We start from the raw sequence: 13,236 nt of genomic DNA on the forward strand, positions 1-13,236 counted from the left end.
TGCCTCCAGGCCGGAAGGCTCCTCCCTCTTGTCAATGCCAGCACCTCCTCTTCACCTCCAGCCTCATCCACTCCCCCAGTCCAGGGGCTTTCTGACAGCTCCGAAGTTGGCCACCCGCTTAGGGCATTCTGCCCACCTTCCACCCCCTGCCTACAGATACTGTGCAGGGGACACTCAGCTAACGCTTAAGTAATCAGGAATTGGGGAGGGGGGATTGGAGGGAGCGAACCGGAGCCAGCCGGGCTTCACCGAGTGTGTGGTGGGGAAGGGGTGGACCCGCGGGCAATACATCCCTGTCGGAGGAAGGAAGTGGCTCCCTCCTCCTGCCCCTCCCCTTAGGGTCTCCGGGGCCAGGATTCTCGTGATTCGCGATTGGCTCCCACGGGCGGGACCTTTGTCCGTCTGCGGGATTGCAGGAGGGCCAGGCCAGGCTCGGGCCTGAGGAGCGGGGAGGGGGGTGGAGGGGGGCGCAGAGACCAGCGGGGAGACTGACAGACAGGCAAAAACGAGGGCAAGGGGGCCGAGAGCCGGGCCGGAGCTCCCCGCCAGCCGCGGACTGAGTTATTAGAGGGCGGGCGGCAGGAGGGGGCGGGAGGAAGGAGCGGGAGGAAGGAGCGGGCGGGGCGGCCCTGCAGACGCCGAGCTCGCAGTTGCTGCGGTGGCCGCGGGCAGGCCGGGCGCAGGGTAAGTGCTCCGGGGCTGGCCCGGGGCGCGTGACCCTTTTTCGAGCCCTCCCAGCCCGAGCCGAGCCTCCCAGGGACCCCCCGCGGGATCCCAAGGGTGCCCGGTTGCCCTCGGTTCTAGCGTTTCCCAGCTCAGGGCAACGCGGGCAGGCAGTGATAACCCAGGGGCCCCCTACAGAGGGGAAGGACAGGAGACAAAGCGTGCACCTCACCTTGAAAACGAGGGTGTGGACGAAAGCTACCCTTTTGTATGGAGTGATTCCCTGGGCCAGGTGCGTTCACTTCCTCACATGCCATGAAGCAGCAGCAACAGGTGAGCTAGGTACCATCCTTGTCTCCCTCTTACAGGTGAAGATACCAAGACTCAAGGAAGCCAAGCTACTCGCCAGGGGGTCACACCGCCCACAGAGGCAGAACCGGAACTCACCCAGGTCGGTGTGAACACCTAAGTCCTCTTACTCATCAGGCCTGCCCTGCCTGGGTCCTACACCCTTGGGAAACGGCAGGGAGAGACCAGTGCTGGGAACAGGGGAAGAGGCCAGGGTGAGCCTACCTGCTTATCACTGCAAAAAGAACTTTGTGGACAGCAAATCCTTCAGCTGGGTAGGGGGTGCCAAGGAATAAGAACAGTGCTTTGGGGGCCAGGTTAAACTCCAGAGAGGAGGCATGGTGTAGCCCCCTGGTCCAGAAACTCCCAGGCTTGTACCAGCACCGGCGCTGGGCACAGGGCGCTTTGCAGGTTTAGCGATGGGACTTCAATTTTCCATGCCTCAGTTTCCTTGTCTTTTTCCTTTGCTTATCCTTAACCTCGGGATTAAGCTTGGTACCTGCCTCAGAACCTTGCTGAGGAGACTAAATGAGATGGTTGGTGTGAAGGCCTAGCCCGGTGCCTGACTCAGGCTGGGCCCTGTCTCCACCCGTCTCTGCCCGTCTGAGAGCACTTCTCTGTCCTGCAACCCCAAGTCGCTCAGAGCTATGTGAGATCTGCAGTGTTTTCGGCAGCCGCACCAGCAGCTGAAAGCTTCTTGAGTAAGACCAAGGCTGGGGACCATGACACCTTCCTCTCTGACTTGGAAGGAAAGGCCAGCAGGGACAGGGTTTTGAAAATCTTCAGGCTGAGGCTTGCACAATTCCAGAACTACCCTGTAGTCCCCGATCCCGCCCTCAGCACCAGCTTAGCAAGAAGGAGGAAGGCCTAGGGTATTCTTACTCCAAAACCTGCTCTTTTCTTAATCCCCTCCATCTCAGCCAGCCGCAGGTCCTACGCCTCAGCATATTGTGAATCTGGTCACTCCTCTGCATCCCCACCTTCACCCACAGATCCTCAGCACTGTCTTCTGAAATCTCTGCACAGCTGGGCCTTGATTGATTCCTGACTCTTCTCATTCCTCTGCTCACTGCAGCCATACTGGTGTCCTCTTCCTTCCTTGGACATACGAAAAGCTCTCTCAGGGTCTGTGCACATACCCTTCCTTCTCCTGGTAACACTCATCCCTTCCATCTTCTTGGGACGTACTTGCAACTCAGAGACCACCATGAAAGTCACCTACTTGGAAGCCTTCCCTGCCCACCCCAACCTGCAGGAGCCACTCTTTGCTTGCCCTTTGTTGCATTACTGTTCTTCCTTCCAAGTGATGTTACCTTATTTATGTGTTTCTTGGCTAAAATGTCAGTTTACCAGGGCCCAGACCTTTTTCTTGTCTCTTCACTTAGGATTCCCCAGAAGCCAGGGCCATGCCTTGCACTGAGTTGTCGTTGTTGTTTAGTTGCTAAGTCATGTCTGACTCTTTGTGACCCCATGGACTGTAGCCCACCAGGGTCCTCTGTCCATGGATTTCTCCAGGCAAGAATACTGGAGTGGGTTGCCATTCCTTTCTGCAGGGGATCTTCCTGACCCAGGGATCAAACCTGTGTCTCCTCCATTGGCAGGCAGATTCTTTACCACTGAGCCACCTGGAAAGCCCCTTGCACTGAGTAGAAGTTCTGATAACTGTACAATTGCAGGCAGTGTGCGCAACCATTATAGTTCTGCTTCTCGTTGCTTAACAACCTTCTTTCTACATTTCTACACAAGCCTCAGAATTGTCATTCCTCCTACTGCCTTCTTCAGCTTTTCCCTATCATGGGACCTTGCTGCTGTTATCAGGTTCTAGCCATTTTCCAACTTTACTTAAAACAGTGTGATCCAAATTGCACTTTTTTTTCTTGCTTTCAAATTTCTTTTTGACTTTATTTTATATTGGAGTATAACCAGTTAACAATGTTGTGATAATTTCAGGTTCAAATGATTTTTGAGTCATAGTCTCCAAACTGGTGTGTTCCAGTCAAGGGTCATCCTAAAGGCATACACTACTTATTACCAGGTGGCTGTTTAGAAAAATTATCCCCAGCAGTATGTGCAAGTTTCCCTGCAGTCCCCTGAGCATGGGGCTTTTTTTTTTTTCTCATTTTTATTTTGTCTAGTATAATGGGGAGGTCATGGCACGTTTAAATTTTCCGTTGCTTGAATGAGTGAATCTGGGTGTTTTTCTATGCATGCGCTAGTTCTGTTTCCTGTCCTGCGGAGGAAGGAAATCTCCAGGGCACCTGAATTTTTCCCTTCACCTTCACTTGTGATGGTGGTTCCACTTGAGCCCCATCTCATGAGCAGGGTGAGAACCCCCAGGGGCTGGAACAGGAACACACCCAGGTGAGCTGTGCTGACTGCAGAGGCTGCTCTGCCAGTCAACCAGCAAGAAACCGAGAGTCCCTTGTGCCCTGAGCATGCTACCGTGGGGAGAGAAATAACTCTTTTTTATTTTATTTTTTTAAGTCTTCGTGATTTTTTTTTCAAAATGTTAATATTTTTTAAGTTATAAAAGGAGTACATGACATATAGGCACTTCCCTGGTGGCTCAGATGGTAAAGAATCCGCCTGCCAATGCTGGAGACCAGGGTTTGATCCCTGGGTTGGGAAGATCCCTCAGAGAAGAAAGTGGCAACCCACTCCAGTGTTCTTGCCCGGAGAAACCCATGGACAGAGCAGCCTGGTGGGCTACAGTCCACGGGGTTGCAAAGAGTTGGAAACGACTGCGTGACACAACGTATAAGGTTATTCATTGAAATGCTGGGGCAGCAAAAGATTGGGAAGCAATCTAAATGTTGGTTGCTAGTGGGAACTATACACACTCCCTCAGGGGAATCCCGCGCAGTCACCCAAAGGCTGCATTTGCTCTAGAACATCCTGTGAAAGACCGTCTCTGGCTCACTGTGTTAGTCTCCTGTGGCCACTGTAACAAAGGATCGAAAATCTGATGGCTTAAAAGAACAGAAATTTATTATCTTACAGTTCTAGGGGTCTCTTGCCCCAAATCAGTCACGATATGGCGAGATCAAGGTCTTGGCAGAGCTCTGTTGCTTCTGGAGGCTTCTAGAGGGGAATCTGTTTCCTTGCCTTTACCAAATTCCAGAGGCTGCCCTTACTTATTTTTTAGATTTTTAATTGGAGTATAATTGCTTCGCACTTAGTTTGCGGTGTTAGTGTCTGCTGTATAACACGAATCAGCTATGTGTATACATACACCTGCCAATTTCACTCTTCTAGGTGAGCTCCCTGTGCTACATAGCGTCTTCCCACAAGCTATCCATTATATCTTATTTTGTTTTTACTCATAACCCCATTCCCTCAATCTTCAACGCAGCATAACATCAAATCTCACTCTGACTCCAGTCCCTGCTTCTGTCATCACATCTCCTCCTCTTCTGGTCCTCTGACTCTACTTGTGAAGACCCTTCTGATCACACTGGGTCCACCTGGATAATGCCCCATCTTGACGTCCTTCATCTCCTTACACTTGCAGAGTTCCTTTTGCCATGTAAATGGGCACATTCACAGGTTCTGGGAATTTGGACCGTGCATCTTTGGGCAGGGCATCCTTCAGCCTCCCACACCCTAAAGGGAAATAAACAAGATTCAGAGCTGTGTGAGAGCTCACATTTAAAGGGGAAAAAAGAATAAATAAGACTGTGCTTGGGAAGACATAGAATACCTCCAAAGGCTACATGGGAAATTGATAGGAGAGGATGTTTCTGGGAAGACGAGGAATAGAAAGACATCATAGTATATCTTTTTGTGTCTAATTTTTTTGCTGTATATGTCACCTACATTAAAAATAAGCTTTAAGAAGTCACACATAGTCATTGTAAAAGTTCAGACCTTTCAGAAAGAAGCCGAGAGAGAATACCCACCACACCCTCAAATCTCCAGCAGTAACCACTGTGAAGAATTCAGCTCCATCCCTAACAGATTTTTTTTTAATGCATATATCATCTTTTCACATGGATGGGATCATATTATGCTACAAAGTAATGGGAGACTTGTTATATTCCTCACATCTTTCCTCATCCACCTATGGACATTTAACAGTACTGGATGTACCATAGATGTACTGTGACTGACTTGACCAGACCCTCAGGGGTGAACATTTAGTTAGATTCCTTGCTGCTTTCCAGAGCAATCTCAACACTAACATATGTCTGCCTGGTTCCTAATTGGAGTGAAATGCACATCTAATTAAATTTTTTAAAAATTAAGTTTTAAAGTGAGCAGTTCAGTATCATTTAATACATTCCTGATGTAGTACACCTACCACCTCCATCCAGTTCCAGAATATTCTCATCACGTCAAAGGGAAACTGTGTCCCCATTAGGCAGTCACTCTCCTGTTCCCCTCTCCCCCAGTTCTGGGCCACCACCAGTCTGCCTTCTGTCTGTATAGATTTGCATATTCTGGATATTACACATCAGTGGAACCATGTAATATGTGACATTTTGTGTCTGGCTTCTTTAACTTAACATAGTGTTTTAGAGGTTCATTCATGTTGTAGCATGTGTCAGTACTTCGTATCTTCTTTCTTTTTTGTTAAGATATAATTGACATACAACTTAGTTTCAGATGTACAACATAATGATTCGATAATTTGTATGTATTGCAAAAGTACTTCATTTCTTTTTATGGCTGGATAACACTTCATTGTATAGATATAACATCTTTTACTTATCCATTCATATGATAATGGGCATGGATTGTTTCCATCTTTTGGCTGTGAATATTTGTGTGCATGTATTTGAGTTCCTGTTTTCAGTTCTTTGGGTATATACTCAGGAGGTCATCCTTCTACATATGGCTTGAACTTTACTATTTACTGTTTTCAGACACTATTAACTTAAGCAAGTTAAAAATAGTTTGTAAGAAAGTGTTGGAAAACACATACTAAGGCAAATGCTGGCAGGATGACAGATCTGGACAAATGTTTTCTTATTTTCCAGATCCTGAGAAGACAGAAAGATGGCTGCCTGGAATGAAAAGGTAAATTAATTCAGGTGGACTAGCAGAGTTAATGGACCTCCCAGCCTTGAGAAGATAATTGTTTGACGTTTCTAACAGGATGGAGGGAAAACACGTGTTCAGGGTGCTTGCACCATACCAAAGTGTTTAAAGTCACAGAGGTGAAAGCTACGGGAGGAACCTCAAGATAGCCTCAAAATCAAAAACAGACTGTTCAAAGCCCAGGTCTGCATTTTAATAGCCCTCTATCCTTTGGTCACACCCTCACTTCTCTGAGCCTCAGTTTCCTTATCTGGAAAATGGGGCCAAGTTATCACCCTTGTTCCTGAAGGCTCATCCAGAGAAGTTGAGGAGACAATGGTCTCAGAATGCGAGGACAATACTGAGCTCATCAGGACTCCTCCCGACCATTTATTTTACAGGTAGAGATACTTGGAAACAGAGAAGGAAAGCTACTTGCTCAAGATCAAACAGGAAGTGGCAGAAATGGGCTTCCAACCTAGCCTGATGGCAAAGCGAATGCTCTGCCTCCTGTATTGTGTGGCTGTCCAGAGTGGGACTAATAAATTCTGTCCTTGATATCTGGGACACAGGCTTGTTCGATTTGAAGAGACATTGGTTGTGAAAGGTAGGGCAAGGTGGAAAGATGTTGGCTTCCGTTTCAGCTGTTCTCTTGGAGTTTCTAGGGGCCTGGCCAGGTGGAGTTGTCAGGGCAGCGCCAGAGGCTCAGGGTAGCAGCAGAGTAATGGGGCAGAGGACTATGGGACGATGGTGATGATCTTGCATTTTGTCAAATCGGTGGCCTCTTTAATTGTAAGAGTATTTCTGATTTAAAGCTGTTTATAGTGTGGGAGGGGGAAGTGACCAATGGCCCTTACAACATGCTACCAATTCTGATCTCAGAAGTGTTGAAATAAGGGGGAAATGTCCATCTTTGCATTAATGAAATTTGGTGGCATTTCCAGTAGAGGATGACGATCACCCTCCGTATTGTTGTGGCAATTCTTGATAAGATATCGTAAGCTTAGTGCCTGCCACCCAGTAACAGGTGCTCCTTGAGTTCCAGCTATGATTACCACTCACAGAAAGGCAAATGAAACAGTTTCCTTTGTTTATCGCTCCCTACGACGAGGCAAAACAAAAAAGCAAGCGGAAATTCTCAATGATGGTTTTGCTGTGGTGAAACTGGCTCTCTGCTGCATCTCACGAGGGGTTGGATCAACCCACACAACTGCTGGAAAAAAACTTGACTGGGTGTATCAGGAGTCATGAAAATGGTCATAATCAAACCTGGTCATCTCACTTACGGGAAAGGAAACAACCCACAGAAAGGCAAAAGTATCATTTACAGCACAATTTAGAAACATATGTGTTTCTTAGTCTGTAAGATGCCCTTGACTGTCAATGCATCATGATTTCATGTGCTGTGAAGGAGAAAAGGGCCCGCCTGTTCACTGTGATCTAATGTGACCCAGCACTGGCACTGGGCGGTTGTAGGACAGATTTCAGAAATGTTGACATGTGCAAAAATGGGGCCTTTGAATTGGTGGTAAAGATGCTAAAAATGAACAATCAGAAAATACAATAATGAGAACACTGACTTCTGTGGTTAATAAACCTTGGCCATTAAAAAGGCATAAGTCTGATGCATATAAGTAGTGGGGGGGGGAAGATACAAAGTTGTCTGCAGCCTTTGATTATCATTGTAAAAGACAGATTAGAGAGTGAGATGGGTAGATAAGTAGATGATAAATTTGGTGTGTTGGAATTATCAATTTGTTTTTCCTCATGTTTTCACAATAGTAATACTAAAAGAAATAGATGTGGAGTGACGGTCTGCTCACTGGGGTGAATGACAGCAGGTAAAACTTGGGCATCCGGGTGGGTCAGGAGGTCTGGCTGCAGGGACAGGTCGCAGGAGTTGGGGTGAAGATACAGAAACATCAGGGCAAGCAGTGTGTTGGAATGCAGAACTAGGGACACACCTCAGGGGACCCCTGGGGGTGGGAGCCTGTCTTTCATCATACAGAGGCCAAAACAAGGGGCGGTCCCAGCCACGTTGTTGGGCAGCTAGGGAAGATTGGACCAGAACCACTTAGAGCAAATAAGCCTCTTACTGGTTCTAAAACACATTCCTTTTAATAATTTACCCCAGTGAAGTTAATTAAGTTTTTAAAAAATTATTTTAATAGGATTGCATTTAGGAGCTATTTAATCATCCATCCCCTCTAGCTTTAGGGAGCAAAATAGCTCTGTTGTAGGAGAAGCTGGTGGGGTTTTTAGCCATGGTTCAGACCTGATTTGCTGTAGCCGGCTCTAATCACAAGGGGCCCCCAGCAGGCTCTGGACAGCTGCCCTCCTAAGAGGCCCTCCCTGCCCCTGCCCACCTCTCTGAGCCTCCCTTTTCCTTTTTTGTAAAATGGGAACAGTGAGGATCAAACAAGATGGCGCCTGGAGAGCACGTAGCAGCATGCCATCCTAATACACAGGAACTGCTGACGCCGTCATGAGGATCAAGTGGGTTTTCGGCCCATCAGCTGACCTAGTCCTCAGCTCAGTCACCTGTCACCAGCCACATCTGGGCAACCTGGTTGCCGGGTGTGCTTAGAAATCCTTGTGGCCCTTTGGCACCTTTCTCATAAGGTGTTTGGGGGCACCAGGTTCATTCATGATGCTGGTTCTTGACCTTGACTGCACACTGGAGATCCCAACCACCCAGGCCACTCCAGGCCAACTGAATCAGTCTTGGGGCCTGGGAGCCAGGCACTGGGGTTTGTTTGTTTGTTTTTTAAAGCATCCAAGTGGTTCCAATGTGCAGCAGGTCTGAGAGCCATTGGTTAAACTGCAGCTGCACTGGCCTCCTTCCAAGGACTGAGCCACAGTGGGGCAAGAAAGAGGGGTGCCCTGAACTCTTATTTATCTCATCTTTTCCACAGCTGAAGCGTCACTAAGATGTTGGGGGTGGGGTGGCCCAGATGATTCAGTCATACTGGTGATAGGTCCTAATTTCTAGCTGGGTAACTATATATTTTTCCTTCTATGCTTTCATTTCTTTCTATGCTTTCAAAACACAAAGAGCAGCCTGACTTATGCTTCCCAGTTAACATGGCCAAATCACAGACTTGGGGCAGGACTGCCAGCTTTCCAGCAGCTATCCTCTCCCTCCCCCAGGGAAGCAGACAAAATACGTCCTGCTGTACCCATGTGTTTCAGACTCAACCCATTGGTGATTCCTGAAATCCATTAATGGGCTTCAATCAGCCTTTTAAAAAATAGAACAGAGTGGAGAACTTAAGTCTCTCACATATTAACTTTAATGTTGATTATAGAATGTATATATGTTAGCGTGTCCTAAGTGGCAGGGTATAAAATGTGTTTCTTGTTGAGTAACACCGGGCTGAACTCCTGACTCAGTGCTGGCCTTCTTCACCAGCTGAGTCCAGAGCAGTGTTCGTGGAGGTCATGGGGGAGGGAGGGGATTCTGGGCCAGGCAGCCTGGCTCCGAATCTGAGCTCTACATCTCACTGGCTGTGTGGCCTGGGGCAGATTGCTTGGCCTCTCTGTTCTCAGTCTCCGCACCTATAAATGAAGAGGATTCCATCTCCACCTCATAAAGTTGTTGCTGTGTGTTGCCACGGGCTTCTGCACAGAGCTCAGAAAATGGCAGGTGCTTTGGCGATAGTTCCAATCTCTGCAGTTTGCACTACCTTAAATACTAACTCCCGCATCGCCTCCCCAGCCTCATGATCATTTTGCCAGGTCAACAGACTCTTCCATCAAGGCAGGAGGGATTCTGACCCAGAGGGAATGGAGAGGAAAGTTGGAGAATGCATCTCTGGGGGCACCTGGGCTGCTGGTCAGGCTTCTCAGTCTGCAAGCAGCAACCCCCCCACCCCACAATCTAGTCAGCCGTCGCGGTGGTTATTTTCATGAACCTCAAACTTCCTCCCCACCCTAGAGAAGGAAAAGCTGCTACGCTTATTTAAAGACTTCCCTGATTTTAAAAATAGGCATTCCTCAGAACACAAATCCCTGGGGACTAGGGGGTGGGGAGGTGGTGGTAAGAGAACGTGACCGGCTGGGGTGCAGGAGTCCCCCAGGAGGAGAGATTTACTCGAGGGATTTGTTCCACCCTCCAGGTATGTTTAGTGGGAACCTGCAGTCTTCCAGGCATGAGGGCTGTGGAGAATGTAGCATGAGCAGGGGCCCACCCACCCAGCCCCCTAATGAGAAGCTGGGGAGGAAGCAGACTCCATTATACAAATGGGTGCACCCGTCTTTATTGCGGGAGGTATGGGCCATGGGTGAGTGCAACAGGGGAGGTACATGGTCAGATTCCTGGAGCTGGGGTGCTTGAGAGAGACCTCCTGCAGGAGGCAAAGAAAAATGACAAGATGGCATTCCTGACAGAGAAAATCACATGTGCAAAGGGCCTGTGGTTGAAGGAACATGTTGAGTATGGAGGGCTAATGGAGACCATGTGGCCAGACCAGAGACCAGTGACAGGTGAGATCGGATAAACAGCCAGAGGTCACAGCCTGTGCAATGACTGTAGGTCTCGGGAAGGCACTTTGGTCTTTTTTTTTTTTTTTTTCGCCTTACCATGCCACACAACTTGTGGGATCTCAGTTCCCTGACCAGGGATCGAACCCTGGGGCCTCAGCAGTGAAACCATAGAGTCCTGACCATTGGAGTATCAGGGAATTCCCTGTGTCTTTAAAATCAGTGGGAATCCCAAGGAGAGTTTCAAATGAGGGCCCCAAGATCACTCCAGGTTCAGTGATTCACTGGGAGGGCTCATAGGACTCCACACACAGTTCCACTCATGGCTAAGATTTTTACAAGGGAAAAGGGAAAAGGTACATGAGTTGAAGTCCAGGGGAGATCAGGCACAAGCTTTCAGATTCCTCTCCCATGGGAGTCACATAGGACTTGTTTAATTCCTCCAGCAGCAAGTTGTGACAACACACGTGAAATGTTATCTGCTGGGAGAGCTTGTTGGTTTTTTTTTTTTTTTGGGAGAGCTTGTTAAGAGACTCAGCACTCAAAGTTTTTATTTGAGAGGTGATCACATGGGTGCCTTCCAAACTCCAGAAGTTCCAGTCTACCCTGAGGAAAGCAGGTGTTCAACATAAACCGCAATGTCTTTTACAAAAACAGTCCAGCACAATGAGCTGTTCTCACCAGATGAGAACCCTACTGAAATACAAGTTCCCAGATTCCAGCCAGGGGCCAGGCAGACTTTTCTAAGGCCACAGCCCCAGGCCTTTTCTGCACAGGGAGTGACATGATTTTGTTTCAAGGAGTGCTCTCAGGCTGTTGACAAGAGTGTAAGAGTGATGGGGAGAACAGTGAGGGGCTGGTACATCTTTCAAGTAAAATGTGCAGGCTGGGGCAGGGAGGTGGCAGAAGATGACAGAAGTAGGTGATGGATTCAAGGGTTATTTAGATGCTAAAATGCACAGGGCTTAGTGATTAGGTGAGCTTTGTGGGAGAGAGAGGGAAGGCAGGGATTGGGACAACATCTCTGACCCTGCCTGGGTGGATGTTAAGACTCCCTGGACCCAGAAGGTAAGAGATGCAAGTCCATCGACTGTCCACTGGATGGTGGTGATTGCCATGTGGCAAGTCCTCATTTTCCCCTACTGAGGGAGGGAGGATTGCATCTCAGAACCTTGATTCCACTTCTTTCAATATCATCATTCTTGTTGCTTTAAAAATCAGCTCTTCTGGCATGTTTTCCTCTCATTGACAGAGCATCTCAGAAAGAACAAAGCTAGTAGAATTGAGTTCATATGTCAGCTTTACTACTTAGGTTTGTTTTCAAAAACTGTACATGAACAAGTTCTCAGTGCAAGAAATTAAAACAACAAACAGGTAGATATTAGGTTGAACCACATAACTGTTGGTTTCTACCAGTTTTGATCTATAAAAATGGTAATTTTTAAGGAAGTCTTGTTTCAGTAAAGTTTTCTTGGATTATATCTTGAACCATTCTGTTCCATCATTTTGGTTCTCTTTTTTAGGGATTTCAGTTATGTATATATTGGATGTGTGTGTGTGTGTACATATATTTTCTTCCTCCCTTCTCCCCTCACCCTTTGTTCTCTGTAGGTTAGATCTGACTCCAAAAATGGCTATTTCTTATTGTTAAACCTAACAGGGAAAAAAAAAGTTTCTCTTCAGCTTCCTACGCAGCCCCAATCCCTTTTGCTTCACAGAAGTAACAGTTTGGTTTGGGTTGTTCATTTGTTTTTAACAAACATGGAATTATACATTCTGGTCTGGTTAGGGTTAGAGTTAGTACGGTGCCGATTTTCACTTGACCATAGTTGAGAGACACATTTCTGTGTCGGTCCCTGAAGCCACACTGATGTAGGGCATTCTTCATGGCTGTGTGGTATTCCATAGTGTGGGTCTGCCACAGCATATTTAACCATGGACCTTAAGGTTATAACAGGACTGCAGTGAGTACATGTGTGAGTGTCTGTGCTTGTGCGTGCGTCCCTTGTGTCAGGTCAAACAATACGGACATTTAAAAGTTTGTAGAAACTAGTTTAAGGCTGATCCTTTCTTTGCTCCCATGCACATTGGGGAGACTCAAATATCCTTTGAAAAGATGAAAGAAACTGCTTCATCGCCCTCCTAAGAAGGGCATACCCATTTCCATGCCCACCAGGTGGTACAGAGACATGCCTTCCTTCCTCCACTTCTGTCACCCTGCTACATCAGGTGACTCTGGGCAGTAGATCTCTCCTCCCTGAACCTCAGTTTCCCCTTCTGTAGCATGGAGAGACTGCCTCTCCCTGCCCAGCCAACTTCTCAGGATTATTGCCAGCATCCAGTGAGAGCAAGAGGACATGGAAGTGGCCGATACGCTGCAAGCAAAAAGAAGCTTCTTCTAAGTGGTTTTGTTGACCTCCAAAGGAGCCTGCTTCATCCCAGGAGTGTGGGACGGGTGTGTGGCCCATGAACATAAAGGGGGAGAGAGCACTTGGTCTGTGGCACCCTTGAGCTGACTTGACCACACCCGCTCTGTCTTAGCTTCCTGGGTTTGCCATAACAAATGACCACAAACCAGATGGCTTAAAACAACAAATTTATCCTCTCAGTCCTCAAGGTCAGAGTTCTAAAATCAAGGAGTTGGCCAGCTCAGTTCCTCTGGAGGCTCAGAGGGAGGGTCGGCTCCATTTCTCCTAGCTTCTGGTGCGTACTTGCTAAGTTGCT

At 47.7% G+C, this 13,236-nt stretch overlaps 1 protein-coding gene and 1 long non-coding RNA gene across 3 annotated transcripts in view; both read left to right on the forward strand.

The window, feature by feature from the left end:
* Nucleotides 1–393: 393 nt before the first annotated feature.
* The window catches only part of HVCN1 (hydrogen voltage gated channel 1), a 32,874-nt gene continuing 20,031 nt past the window's right edge, over nt 394–13,236 (forward strand). The window contains exons 1-3 of one of the 2 annotated variants that reach the window (XM_043440838.1): nt 394–955; nt 1,032–1,114; nt 5,991–6,030. In XM_043440838.1, the coding sequence (XP_043296773.1) occupies nt 6,010–6,030 (21 nt within the window). In that variant the 5' untranslated portion in view covers nt 394–955; nt 1,032–1,114; nt 5,991–6,009. The remainder of the gene's footprint in view (nt 956–1,031; nt 1,115–5,990; nt 6,031–13,236) is intronic. The other variant, XM_043440829.1, reaches the window with a different exon arrangement.
* On the forward strand, nt 6,038–6,594 carry LOC122423614. Its single transcript, XR_006264192.1, has 2 exons — nt 6,038–6,234; nt 6,432–6,594. It is a non-coding gene; the product is annotated as an uncharacterized LOC122423614 (long non-coding RNA).

This window comes from Cervus canadensis, chromosome 1 (genome assembly GCF_019320065.1).
Source record: "Cervus canadensis isolate Bull #8, Minnesota chromosome 1, ASM1932006v1, whole genome shotgun sequence".
Lineage (NCBI taxonomy): Eukaryota > Metazoa > Chordata > Mammalia > Artiodactyla > Cervidae > Cervus > Cervus canadensis.